The sequence below is a fragment of the Malus domestica genome, chromosome 03, assembly GCF_042453785.1.
Source record: "Malus domestica chromosome 03, GDT2T_hap1".
In the NCBI taxonomy this organism is placed as follows: Eukaryota; Viridiplantae; Streptophyta; class Magnoliopsida; order Rosales; family Rosaceae; genus Malus; species Malus domestica.
Genome location: NC_091663.1, coordinates 36,087,175 through 36,099,602, shown reverse-complemented (window position 1 = coordinate 36,099,602; position 12,428 = coordinate 36,087,175). Strand labels below are relative to the sequence as shown.

The window sequence follows — 12,428 nt, the reverse complement described above, 5'->3', positions numbered from 1 at the left end:
TGCTACGAGGCGGTGTAGTTCTGACAGAATTCACTAGAACTTCTCAAGATGTCCAAGATTGCAACCATGCTCTGATACCAACTGACACACCCCGTCCCGAAGGAGGGCATGCTGGCCGTCACGTGAGAGTGACGTAACCATTTACACAGTACGGAAGCTTTAAATATACAATTTCTAAGATGAAACACCCAAAGGTGAGACCTAATTTTGTGAATTCTGTCAGAATACCGTTGGATTCCTCGTGGCCACCAAAACTCTGCTATCAAGAACCTGGAGGGGCGAAAAACAAAATTGAGTGGGTCAGTAAAACCAATCTTTTCCAAATCCAAACATTTCTCAAAACGCTGTAACCCCTCTCTGTAAAACATGTATACTTTCCCAGAAATGTAAAATATAATTATACATATATATTCTCAATACTTCAATTCATTACTCCACATTTTTCAGTACAAATATGCCATGCCATATCGGAATTCATCAGTTAAGTATGAATGCATCAACAGTAATTATATCAGGTGCAAGAAGTAATCAACCGGAGGCCCTCTAATAGCCCTGTACGGTTGAACCTAGAGCTCAAAATCTATCACTCTCACTCTGCCGGAGTCACCTCTGTGACCTGTACGGCCTTCTGCACACAAGTTACGCTCTAGTGCTTCTCTCATCAATCATCTGTGCACATAATCTAAGGTCACCTACCAGTCGGAACCCCTCTAACGGTCTGTACGACTGGCATGTCGGAACCACCCCCGGTGGTCTGTACGACTAGCATCTACTTGGATCCAAGGCGAGCGTGCGATGCGGTGAATACTATAAGCACTAAACTATGGTGCAGGATTTGAGCTCAATATACATCAACATCATCATAACAGTAATTAAATACTCACCTGATATTCACCTGTGCGTCCGCCGCACCATTCATTCATATGCATCATATCTCAATTCATGCTTTTCATATCATTTCATGCATGGCAATTCGATTTATAATTCTATATACTTTTCGCATACTTCTATGCATGGCATTTCAACTAATATATCTCATATACTTTTATACATTTTCATTTAAAGCATAATTTCATGCATTTTCAATTTCTGGGAAAACGGCAAGTATATATGTATACGGAAAACAAAACTGCCCACTCACTGAATACATCGACGTGTCGTAGGTCCCTGAGCCTCCCTTAGTCGTGTCCAACGTTCGTACAAGCCTCGCCTATACGAGAAATAACCGAATTAACGTTATTTAACACATAACCTAATTCTTAGCTAATAACTCCTCATATATTGCTCAAATTGGGTATATGAATATACCACTGTGACCTACACAACCTCAGGATTATCCCCATATTTTTAAAATAATTTTTGGAGGTCTCACGCGCCCCCACGCGCCTGACGTGGCACGGACCTACGCGCCCCCCACGCGCGGCCACGTGACATGCATGCTGACGGCACAGTAACGGAAGTTAGGGAATATTCCGTCAAATCCTAGTATATTCCGTTAAAAACTAACGGTTTCCGTTAAAGTTAACTAACGGCGTTAGCATATTCCGTTAAAAATAACGGAATATGCCGTTGTCTTCTCCGATGGACTCTCGCCGGACTCCGGTCACCGGAAAACTGGGAAATTTTTCTATTTAACTATTCTCACTCGTTTTTCGTCCATTTTTCTCGAATTTTATACCAAATTGAAGCATTTAACATGTACAATCACGTTGGGAGGGTTTTAAACACTAAAAATCACGGGATCATACCTTCCAAAAATTCCAAAAATCGGCCAAATGTCGAACTCAACGATCCCGACGTCCAAAACTTCCAAACGTTACACTCCGAGCATCCTTTGAACTTCCTAAGACTCGCTGTGATCTTAGTTTGGCCTAAAACACAACCACTTCAAAGATCATGAACAGTACATAATCACGGTGTCTTTAGAAACTAGGGTTTTCGAAATGAAACTCACCTTAAACTGATACCTACGTGATCGTGAAGTCCTCAGGAGTGCAATGGTATTCTTAAATCCGGCGTTGGTGTTGATTTTAGGTGGTTTAGGTGGTTGTCCGAGAGTTAGAGAGGGTGAGAGAGAGAATGAAGTCTGAGGAAGAGAGAGAGTGTGCATACGGAAAATGGGGAGGGAATCAGGGCATGAGGCCCTACCTAAATCCCAAACAGAACATTGCAACCTAGTTTTAGTCCCTAACACTAATTAACATTCTAATTAACCATAGTTTAGGAACTTTAGATAACACAAATGTCGTACATTTACGCACCTTAATCCCGTTTAAGGGCATTTTTGTAAGTTCACGTCCTCGGAATTAGTAATTCCGGGACGGGCTGTGACATGTATACCGTCACGTGACATTGTATATTTAATCCATGATAGAAAAATTACATATGGTATATTTATGTTTTATGCCTAAACTTTGTATCATATATTTATATTTTGAGTTTGTACCCACTTTTAATTTGCAACATTTTTTTAAATTTGTAGTATTTTCTTTTTAGTTTTATTTTGTACCCATGTATTAATTTCTTTTAGCGCCTATATTTTTTAAAAATTCATTTGTACTCATAATTTTTTAATTTTTTATCTGTACCCTAATTTATTTATAATGTACCCATTCTTCTTTATTAATGTACCACTTTGTTATATGTGAAATGTACCAATTTTTTTAACACTATGGATACATTCTTTTGCCATTTATTATTTCTTATTTTTTACATAGTTTTTATCCATTTATTCAATCAAAATGTTTGAATTTTTTGTATTGTAACCATTTCTAATAGTATTATAATGAGGGATTTTAAATTTATAGGATTATAAATCTCATAAAATATCAAACAATTAATGTCAAAACTATAAAAATATAACTATTAATTGTAATATAATGAGGTGTACAAAGTCAAGGGACTTTGATCAAACTTTGAATACCATTAAGGTTTTAGTCAAAGAATGTTAAGGATTAGGTACCGCATCCCAAGTATCCCATATCTTAATCATAATAAACATCGTGGCCCTAGGTAAATAATTATGTAGGTAATTACATATCCCTTGGCAAAATAGTCATACAATTAGGGTTTAAATCCGCACATAATAAATATTGGGTTAAACTAAAAAATAGCTTCGTTGACTAGGCCTAAATAATAATAAAAAAAGGGAAAACCTAATTGAGAAATGTCAAAGAGACTCTCTTAAAAGTAAGACTTTTCATAGATATCTCAGCTACTTTATATTTTTTGCACAATGTTTTATAACATTGACACAAAAATTAACATTAAACATTTAAGTGATAGAGAATCTATGAAAAGTCTCACTTTGAAAATAATTATAGCGGATGAGGATGAGGGTGTGACTGAAATTAATCATAGCGGATGATCTTGAACCCAGCAATCACGTAATCAAGTGGTGTTGAACTAACTGGTACACCAGACTTGTTTGACAAGAAGGTAGCAATCAAAAACGAGGCTTTCAACTTTATTCAGATGAAATAAAAAGAACTATGATGATTGATCATGAAAGGCAAAATTTTACGTACATGTTACTTCAGCGAGGATGTCTTGGTTATCTTTAGAACTTGCATGTCACTGTTCTTCTGTTTTTACTAAATTTGGGTTTAATTCTTTAGGAAACTAGATTATAATCCCTAAATAAGATCTATTTTTTATTGAAGTTGGGTGTAAGATTAAATACTGATTTTGGTCCTTTGACATTATATATCACCTAAAATCTAGCTAATAATTATTAACTTTAGTTTAGTTTTATTTTTACTATTATAAATAAAAGATTTTTACTTAATGCATGTGAATTCAATACGGGTAAAAAATTGCTTAAGTGGTAACAATGCATATATGTCTATATGCATGTATATAAATTAATACATAAGTTGTGTACCTATGCATATGTACCTATGCATATGTACATAAATATATATTCATGTACCGATATATATATATATGCCTATATATACATTTGTGTACTTATACATATATAAACTTATGTATATATGTGTACCTATATATATGCACCTATACATATGCACCTATATATATATATATATATATATATATATATATATTCATGTACCTTTATTATGTATATTGTTTATTGTGTTTGCATATTAGTTTATTTGTTTTGTTTTGTGATTGTCTGTATAAATTTTATATAGTTTCATCTCATTAGAAAAATATTTTAAAAAGTCTTCCATTTTAAATTGCTAAATTTGATTTGTAGAAATAAAAATTCATATTTTTAAGGCCTAATTGATGATTAAGTTAGGAATTTTAGAAAGAAAATTTGAAAATAATAAAAGTGGGCAGGGGTATTTAATATGATTGATAATGAGTTTTAAAGTGAGGGACTAAAACTAGATTTATAAAAGCATCCCGGTTGTAATGAAAAAATAATCTTCTTTAGGTCCTTAAGTCTAAATGCCCCTAATATAATATATTCTTCTCACATAAGAAGTCTTGTACATAACTGGTGTTTCTTATAGAAGTACTTCAAGTGTTTTTTCATAATTAGCTTGCATTTTTATGAAGGACGGGTTCAAAGAGGAATCTCATGTAAATATCATGAAACAAGGTTTCATCTTATTCATGGAGATTCCGTAAAAATATATATATATCTTCTCTAAAAACGTTCTCATTTATTTAAAAAAAAAACTTCCTAAATGAGCCATACATCAAATGTCAACTTACATTAACAATGACCCTAAAAACAATCCACTAATTACGCTAAATGTCAATTTATGGTAACAACAGCCCTCAAAAAAAAAAAAAAAAAAAAGCCTTATGCTAACTCCTCACGCCAACAGTTTCTCCTCACTAAATAAAATAAAAAACTAATAGAAAATTAGGAGAAGAATGTGCATGTTACATTCGTGAGATTATTGATCGAGGAAATTAATAATTAAAACATAAGCAGGGTCCAATGAGATTATTAATTTTATTTAATATTGGTTACCAGAAATATATAAAACCAACCCACAACCAGTAGCATTGTCGTTCATATGGTACTCTCTCTTCTTCCCACTTAAGCTCGAGAAAGTACCAAAACTGCATACACACCATTGAAATGCAGGAACATAATAAGTTAGTGATCATCGTTGGGGCCGGTCCCTCCGGCCTGGCCACGGCCGGATGTCTGAGCCGGCTCGCGATCCCATACATAGTCCTAGAAAGAGAGGACTGTTTTGCCTCTCTGTGGAAGAAATACTCCTACGATCGTCTCCACCTCCACCTTCAAAAGCAGTTTTGTGAGCTTCCTCACATGTCGTTTCCAACCTCTTACCCCACATACGTGCCCAAAAACCAGTTTATCCAGTACTTAGAGGACTATGTGTCCCACTTCAGTATTAGTCCAATGTACAAGAGAAATGTGGAGTCTGCAGAATATGATCAAGTGTCCAAGAAATGGATTGTGAAGGCGAAAAATATTGGTGGTTCCAGCGAGATGGAGGAGTATTTTGGAGGCTTTTTGGTGGTGGCTACCGGGGAAGCAACCGACCCGTATACTCCGGAGATTGAAGGTTTGAGTAGTTTCAATGGTGATGTTCTTCACTCAACAAAATTTAAATCCGGGAAGGAGTTCGAAAATAAGAAGGTTTTGGTTGTTGGGGCTGGGAATTCAGGCATGGAGATTTCACTAGATTTGGCAAACCATAGTGCTAAAACTTCAATCATTGTCCGAAGCCCGGTAATCAATCACATCATCTAGCTTTGTTTTTAACTTAAAATTCTTTCATGTTTTCCGATGAGACGTTGAAGAAGATATTCTAAACTACTCTAGTGTACGAGAATATGGCATATGCAAACTGCCTTGACTAATTAACCTAATGCACGTCCGCTTAAATTTGTTTCATGTTTAAGACGATTTTATTTGTATGAAATAGCTTATATGATATCTAAATGCAGGTCCATTTTCTCTCAAGGGGGATGGTTTACTTGGCCTTGGTTTTGTTGAAACATTTTCCATTAAGCATGATTGATTCTTTGCTGGTTCTGCTTAGCAAGCTGGTCTACGGAAACCTAGCTAGCTATGGGATAGAGAGGCCACAAGAGGGTCCTTTTTATATGAAGGGGAAGTACGGAAAGTATCCGGCCATTGACGTTGGTGCCTATCGAAAGATCAAATCCGGCGAGATTCAAGTTTTGCCGGCCGAAATAGGCAGCATAAGAGGCGGCCAGGTGGAACTGAAAAACGGAAAGTCATACCCATTCGATGCAATCATTTTCTGTACCGGATTCAAGAGATCGACGAATTTGTGGCTTAAGGTGACTACTCAAACATTGTATGGTAACTATTTCGTTTTTAATTTTTAATATTTATTGCGTAAGGTGATATAGAAATTTGTTACTATTGTGACAGGGAGATGATTATCTTTTAAAAGAAGATGGAATTCCACGACCAAGCATCCCTAATCATTGGAAGGGAAAGAATGGATTATATTGCGTGGGACTATCGAGAAGAGGATTATATGGATCTAAGGAGGATGCTCAAAACATAGCCAATGATATCAAGTCATTTCTGTAATGTCCCAAAAGAAGAAGTAAACGGCCAAATGCACGAGAACTTACCTACACTTTTGGCTACCAAACATTCCAAATCAATAAGACGATGTCACGTTGAAAAGTTAAAAACACCCGACGTTGCTCTGGTCCAAAATGAGACGTTGGCGTACATTGAGTGTAGGAAAATATCTCCCCAAGCCCCACTTTTCTATTTTTCCTCTTTCGTTTTTGGTTGTGAGTCATCATTGAATGTGAATTTTAAATAAATAATAATGACATTTCATTATTTTTGTTACAGTAAATAACTGAAGCACCTTATGGATACAAACTATCAAAATTGTCACATTAGCTAAGAAATTACAAAAACGAACACCTTGTAACGGCGGAGCTGCTGCGACAGGAGCCAATTGATAAATAATTGTTGGCCGACGAATCATAACCATATCAAGTTGGAATGAATGTATTTACACAACAGTCTTGCAGACGCAGCATGCCTGTGTAAACAAAAAGGAGGACAAGAACTTTCCTAGCGTTTTCTTCTTTCTTTAGTACCTTCCAACATACTCAAACTTTAAAAATGCTGCATTATTTGCCTGAACTTTCCTAGCCTTTTCTTCTTTCTTTAGTACCTTCCAACGTACTCAAAGCTTTTTAAAAAGGTGCATTATTTGCCTTTATGTAAAATACAAGCGTAAATTTGCATAGTATGTACCGAATAATAGAGAACTGAATATCAAAAATTTCATGGCAAAAAATTTCATTTTATAATATACATCGATGCATATTTAATTTTATTCTCAAAAATTCCCGATTAAAAAAATTGACAATTAAGTTTACACCCAATTTTTTAAGCAAGTTTTAGGTTAAGCCCAACTAAATTTTATTTTTGATTTGAACTCTGACTATTATACCACCTAGGAACCTTTTTTTTTATTTTTTTTTTAACAAGCAATATTATTTATACTAGACGGTGGAGGAGTGGGCTAACAGTAATGTGGTTCAAATTCACCTTTGGCAATAATCGAAACTAAAACCTCTCGTTTATAAATGAAGAGGAATACCACTAGACTTAGTATTGAGTGGCCACCTTCTTTGACTGGGCCTAATCATAGCGGGTGAGCTTGAACCCAGCAATCACGTAATCAAGTGGTGTTGAAACTGATTTGTACATCAGACGTGTTTGAAAAGAAGGTTGCAACCAAAACGGGGGGTTTCAACTTTATTCAGATGAAATAAAAAGAAGCATGATGATTGATCGTGAAAGCTAAAATTTTACGTACATTTTTCAGCAAGGAAGTCTTCGTTATCTTTACCAGAAGAACTGCATGTCACGGAAATATTCTCTTATGAAAATGTTTTCTGGTTTCTTCTCACTAAATAAACTAAAAACTAAGAAAAATTAAAAGAATAACGTGCATGTTACAGGCGTGAGATTATTAATTAAGGAAATTAATAATTGAAAAAGGAAGCAATGTTTCTGTTACTTAAGGAATGTTGGTCAATTAATTAGTTTAATCTTTGACAAAAAAATTAATTAGTTTAATCCAATGAGATTATTAATTTCATTTAATATTAGTTAGTAGAAACATATAAAACCAACCCACAACCATGTTAAAGGATCAACATCAGCCTGTTAGTCGGTACAAAGGAACAAAATTGTTCTACATTTCCAACAAAATTGTTCTACCCGTTCGTCAGTCATCATGCGGCCATAAGTCATTTTAAATTTCTTATTTAAAATTAAACACAAATAATACTTAACGAAAACTGGCTATACGATGTACGATAAATGACTAAATGGATTGATCCTTAGGATCCTCACAAAGAAGACTTGGAGAGGGTCCTCGTCCGTTTGTTTGTACTTAGAATATACTACAGCTAGCAAAATGTGAGGCTATTATGCATCGCTTATAAAATGTGAGGCTATGATGCATAACTTATAAAATGTGAGGCTACTATGCATAGCTTATAAAATGTGAGGCTATGATGCATAACTTATAAAATGTGAGGCTATTATGCATAGCTTATGTCGGTTGAGTGCATGATAAATATAGGTGTGTTGTTGTAAGTGAATCAACCAAGTAAGAAGTGAGAGTAGTCTTGTAAGCAATGTGAGTGGTTTAGAGTTTGTCTTTAGAAAGTACGAGAGTATCATAACTTCTAAATTGTATTTTTGAGAGTTGTTGTGCTGCAATATTTTGTATGTGTAATACCACTAGGTGTTTATATAGTACTCTCTCTTCTTCCCACTTAAGCTCGAGAAAGTGCCAAAACAGTATACAGTGAAATGCAGGAACATAATAAGGTAGTGATCATCGTCGGGGCTGGTCCTTCCGGCCTGGCCACGGCCGGATGTCTGAGCCGGCTCGCGATCCCATACATAATCCTAGAAAGGGAGGACTGTTTTGCCTCTCTATGGAAGAAATACTCCTACGACCGTCTCCACCTCCACCTTCAAAAACAATTTTGTGAGCTTCCTCACATGTCGTTTCCAACCTCTTGTCCCACTTACGTGCCCAAACACCAGTTTATCCAGTACTTAGAGGACTATGTGTCCCACTTCAGTATTAGTCCAATGTACAAGAGAAATGTGGAGTCTGCAGAATATGATCAAGTCTCCAAGAAATGGACTGTGAAGGCGAAAAATATTGGTGGTTCCGGCGAGATGGAGGAGTATTTTGGAGGCTTTTTGGTGGTGGCTACTGGGGAAGCAACTAACCCGTATACTCCGGAGATTGAAGGTTTGAGTAGTTTTAATGGTGATGTTCTTCACTCAACAAAATATAAATCCGGGAAGGAGTTCGAAAATAAGAAGGTTTTGGTTGTTGGGGCTGGGAATTCCGGCATGGAGATTTCACTAGACTTGGCGAACCATGGTGCTAAAACTTCAATCATCGTTCGAAGCCCGGTAATCAAGCACATCGTCTAGCTTTGATTTTACTTAAAATTCTTTCATGTTTTCTGACGAGGCGTTGAAGGAGATATTCTAAACTACTCTAGTATACGAGAATGGCACATGTAGACTACCTTGACTGATTAACCTAATGCACTTCCGCTTAAATTTGTTTCTTGTTTAAGACGATTTTGTTTGTATGAGCTAGCTTATATGATATCTAAATGCAGGTCCATTTTCTCTCAAGGGGGATGGTTTACTTGGCCTTGGTTTTGTTGAAACATTTTCCATTAAGCATGGTTGATTCTTTGCTGGTTCTGCTTAGCAAGCTGGTCTACGGAAACCTAGCTAGCTATGGGATAGAGAGGCCACAAGAGGGTCCTTTTTATATGAAGGTGAAGTACGGCAAGTATCCGGCCATTGACGTTGGTGCCTATCGAAAGATCAAATCCGGCGAGATTCAAGTTTTGCCGGCCGAAATAGGCAGCATAAGAGGCGGTCAGGTGGAACTGAAAAATGGAAAGTCATACCAATTTGACGCAATCATTTTATGTACTGGATTTAAGAGATTGACGAATTTGTGGCTTAAGGTGACTACTCAAACACCCTATGGTAACCATTTTGTTTTTAATTTTTAATTTTTATCGCCTAAGGTGATATAAAATTTGTTACGATTGTTTCAGGGGGATGATTATCTTTTAAAAGAGGATGGGATTCCAAAACCAAGTTTCCCTAATCATTGGAAGGGAAAGAATGGATTATATTGCGTGGGACTATCCAGAAGAGGATTATATGGATCTAAGGAGGATGCTCAAAACATAGGCAACGATATCAAGTCATTTCTATAACTTCCTAAAAGAAGAAGTCAAGGGCCAAATGCACGAGAAGTTACCTACACTTTTGGTACACTAGCTACCTAACATTCCGAGTCAATAAGGCGATGTCATGTTGGAAAGTGTTGTGTTGGTCTGAAATGAGACATTGGTGCAAGTTGGGTGTAGGTCTCCAAATCCCACTTTTCTACTTGTCCTCTTTGCTTTTAGTTGTGAGTAGTATTTAAAATATCTATATAAATATCAATATGCAAATTTATAGAAATATTAATCATGAGGTGAGCATATATAGGTTCAGTCGAAATTAGAGAAAAAAAGTTTTAAAAACAAAATTCAAAAGTTCAAAATTTGCTATGGGTTCCAACAATTTTTTTGTAGTGAATCAATAAATATCATTAATATTTATTGATTTCCCTATATATTGCCAATATAAGATGAAGGTTGCATTTCAACCCCCCATTTCCATATGGATCCTTAATTTTTTGGATATTTCGACGAAAATATTGATAATTTAAACACTGTGAGTCATTATTTTTTATTGAATATGAAATTTAAATAAATAATAAATGGCATTTCATTATTTTTGTTACAATAAATAATTCAAGTACAACAATGATTTGACATGCTAACTGAAGCATCTTATGGATACAAATTATCAAAATTGTACACTAGCTAAGAAACTACAAAATCGAACACCTTGCAACGGTGGAGCTACGGCCACAGGAGCCAATCGATAAATAACTATTGGCTGGCGAATCACAACCATATCATCTTTCTAGTTTCTACCTAGAGAGAGATTTTTCAGTGTGACCGTCACACGGGATGGTACATTATGTGTCGTTATATAAATGATGAGATATTTGTGTTAAAAAGTTAATAACTTAAAAAATAAAATTTCCCACCCCTTACATAAAAACACATGGTGTACTACCTGTGTTCCCGTCATAACTAAAAATTTCTCCTACTCATGGCTTGCTTCTCCAAGATGTCAGGAATGATAATTTATGCCCAAATAATTCCATCGAAGCCGATTTCCAAATTTGAAACTGGACTGTCACCGATATCCTTATCAACTGCTTGGTTGTCCCCAAGCGAATCCGCGTAGGGCTCCAACAGATCGGAAGATCTTTCGGATGGAATGCCGTAGTCTTTGAGAATGCAGGACGAAGCAGCAGCAGCTGCTTCCCTTTCCAACACGGTTATGTAGTTGTCTTCGAATTCAAAGACTAAGTACTTGTCCTTGCATGCTGGTTAATTAAGAGCACGGAATAACCATGAGCATCGGAGTGGGGGCGATAGAGTGAAGAGGAAGTATTTAGAGGGACATTACGACTTACAGTCTACAAGGTAGGCTAACTGAAGCAACTTATGGATACAAACTATCAAAATTGTCACATTAGCTAAGAAATTACAAAAACGAACCCCTTGTAACCATATCAAGTTGGAATGAATGTATTCACACAACAGTCTTGCAGACGCAGCATGCCTGTGTAAACAAAAAGGAGGACAAGAACTTTCCTAGCGTTTTCTTCTTTCTTTAGTACCTTCCAATATACTCAAACTTTAAAAATGCTGCATTATTTGCCTGAACTTTCCTATCCTTTTCTTCTTTCTTTAGTACCTTCCAACATACTCAAAACTTTAAAAAAGGTGCATTATTTGCCTTTTGTAAAATACGAGCGCAATTTTGCATGGCATGTACCGAATAATGGAGAACTGAATATCAAGAATTTCATGGCAAAAATTTTCATTTTATACTTGTAGACATCGAAATTTCGGTAAATAAATGTTGACCGATAAATCAAAGTGTCAACGCTCATGTATTACATAAATTTTACACGTAGCGTGTGACTCAACGAAAATTGAAATGAGTTGGAAAAGTCATCAAATAGGACACGTGTCAACACCTGGCAGAAACGACTTATTTCATCTGGAATATTATATTCAAAATTAGGCCTTGGAAAATTCTATAAATACAAGCCTATTTCATTCATTTAAAGGGGACCAAAATCATTAGGCAAAACTCTTGAAGCTCTGAAGCTCTGAAACTCCGAAGCTCTCAAGCATCCAGGTTCCCGAAGAATCAAGAAAGCGTTCTTCGTTCATCGTTCATCCTAAGATCAAGCCCCAACGGCCCTTTGGATCAACAATCATCCACCAATTCAAGATCAAGCCCCGACGGCCCTTGAAGAAAGTGTTCT

At 36.0% G+C, this 12,428-nt stretch overlaps 2 protein-coding genes across 2 annotated transcripts; both read left to right on the top strand.

Annotated features, from left to right (window-relative positions):
• The first annotated feature begins 4,997 nt into the window (after positions 1 to 4,997).
• LOC103432493 (probable indole-3-pyruvate monooxygenase YUCCA10) lies at positions 4,998 to 6,787 on the top strand. The gene is made up of 3 exons (XM_008370693.4): positions 4,998 to 5,686; positions 5,905 to 6,264; positions 6,359 to 6,787. Exons 1-3 carry the CDS (start codon positions 5,066 to 5,068, stop codon positions 6,521 to 6,523), a joined length of 1,146 nt encoding a protein of 381 aa, XP_008368915.3. The 5' UTR covers positions 4,998 to 5,065; the 3' UTR covers positions 6,524 to 6,787.
• A 1,711-nt stretch (positions 6,788 to 8,498) lies between these two features.
• Positions 8,499 to 10,492, top strand: LOC139194582 (probable indole-3-pyruvate monooxygenase YUCCA10). Its single transcript, XM_070819441.1, has 3 exons — positions 8,499 to 9,409; positions 9,625 to 9,984; positions 10,078 to 10,492. Exons 1-3 carry the CDS (start codon positions 8,789 to 8,791, stop codon positions 10,240 to 10,242), a joined length of 1,146 nt encoding a protein of 381 aa, XP_070675542.1. The 5' UTR covers positions 8,499 to 8,788; the 3' UTR covers positions 10,243 to 10,492.
• Positions 10,493 to 12,428: the final 1,936 nt, after the last annotated feature.

Coding starts and splice junctions, on each gene's coding strand:
- LOC103432493 (XM_008370693.4), top strand. CDS start 5,066: ATGCAGGAACATAATAAGTTAGTGATCATCGTTGGGGCCGGTCCCTCC. Junction 5,687..5,904: donor CAATCATTGTCCGAAGCCCG/GTAATCAATCAC, acceptor ATCTAAATGCAG/GTCCATTTTCTCTCAAGGGG. Junction 6,265..6,358: donor CGACGAATTTGTGGCTTAAG/GTGACTACTCAA, acceptor CTATTGTGACAG/GGAGATGATTATCTTTTAAA.
- LOC139194582 (XM_070819441.1), top strand. CDS start 8,789: ATGCAGGAACATAATAAGGTAGTGATCATCGTCGGGGCTGGTCCTTCC. Junction 9,410..9,624: donor CAATCATCGTTCGAAGCCCG/GTAATCAAGCAC, acceptor ATCTAAATGCAG/GTCCATTTTCTCTCAAGGGG. Junction 9,985..10,077: donor TGACGAATTTGTGGCTTAAG/GTGACTACTCAA, acceptor CGATTGTTTCAG/GGGGATGATTATCTTTTAAA.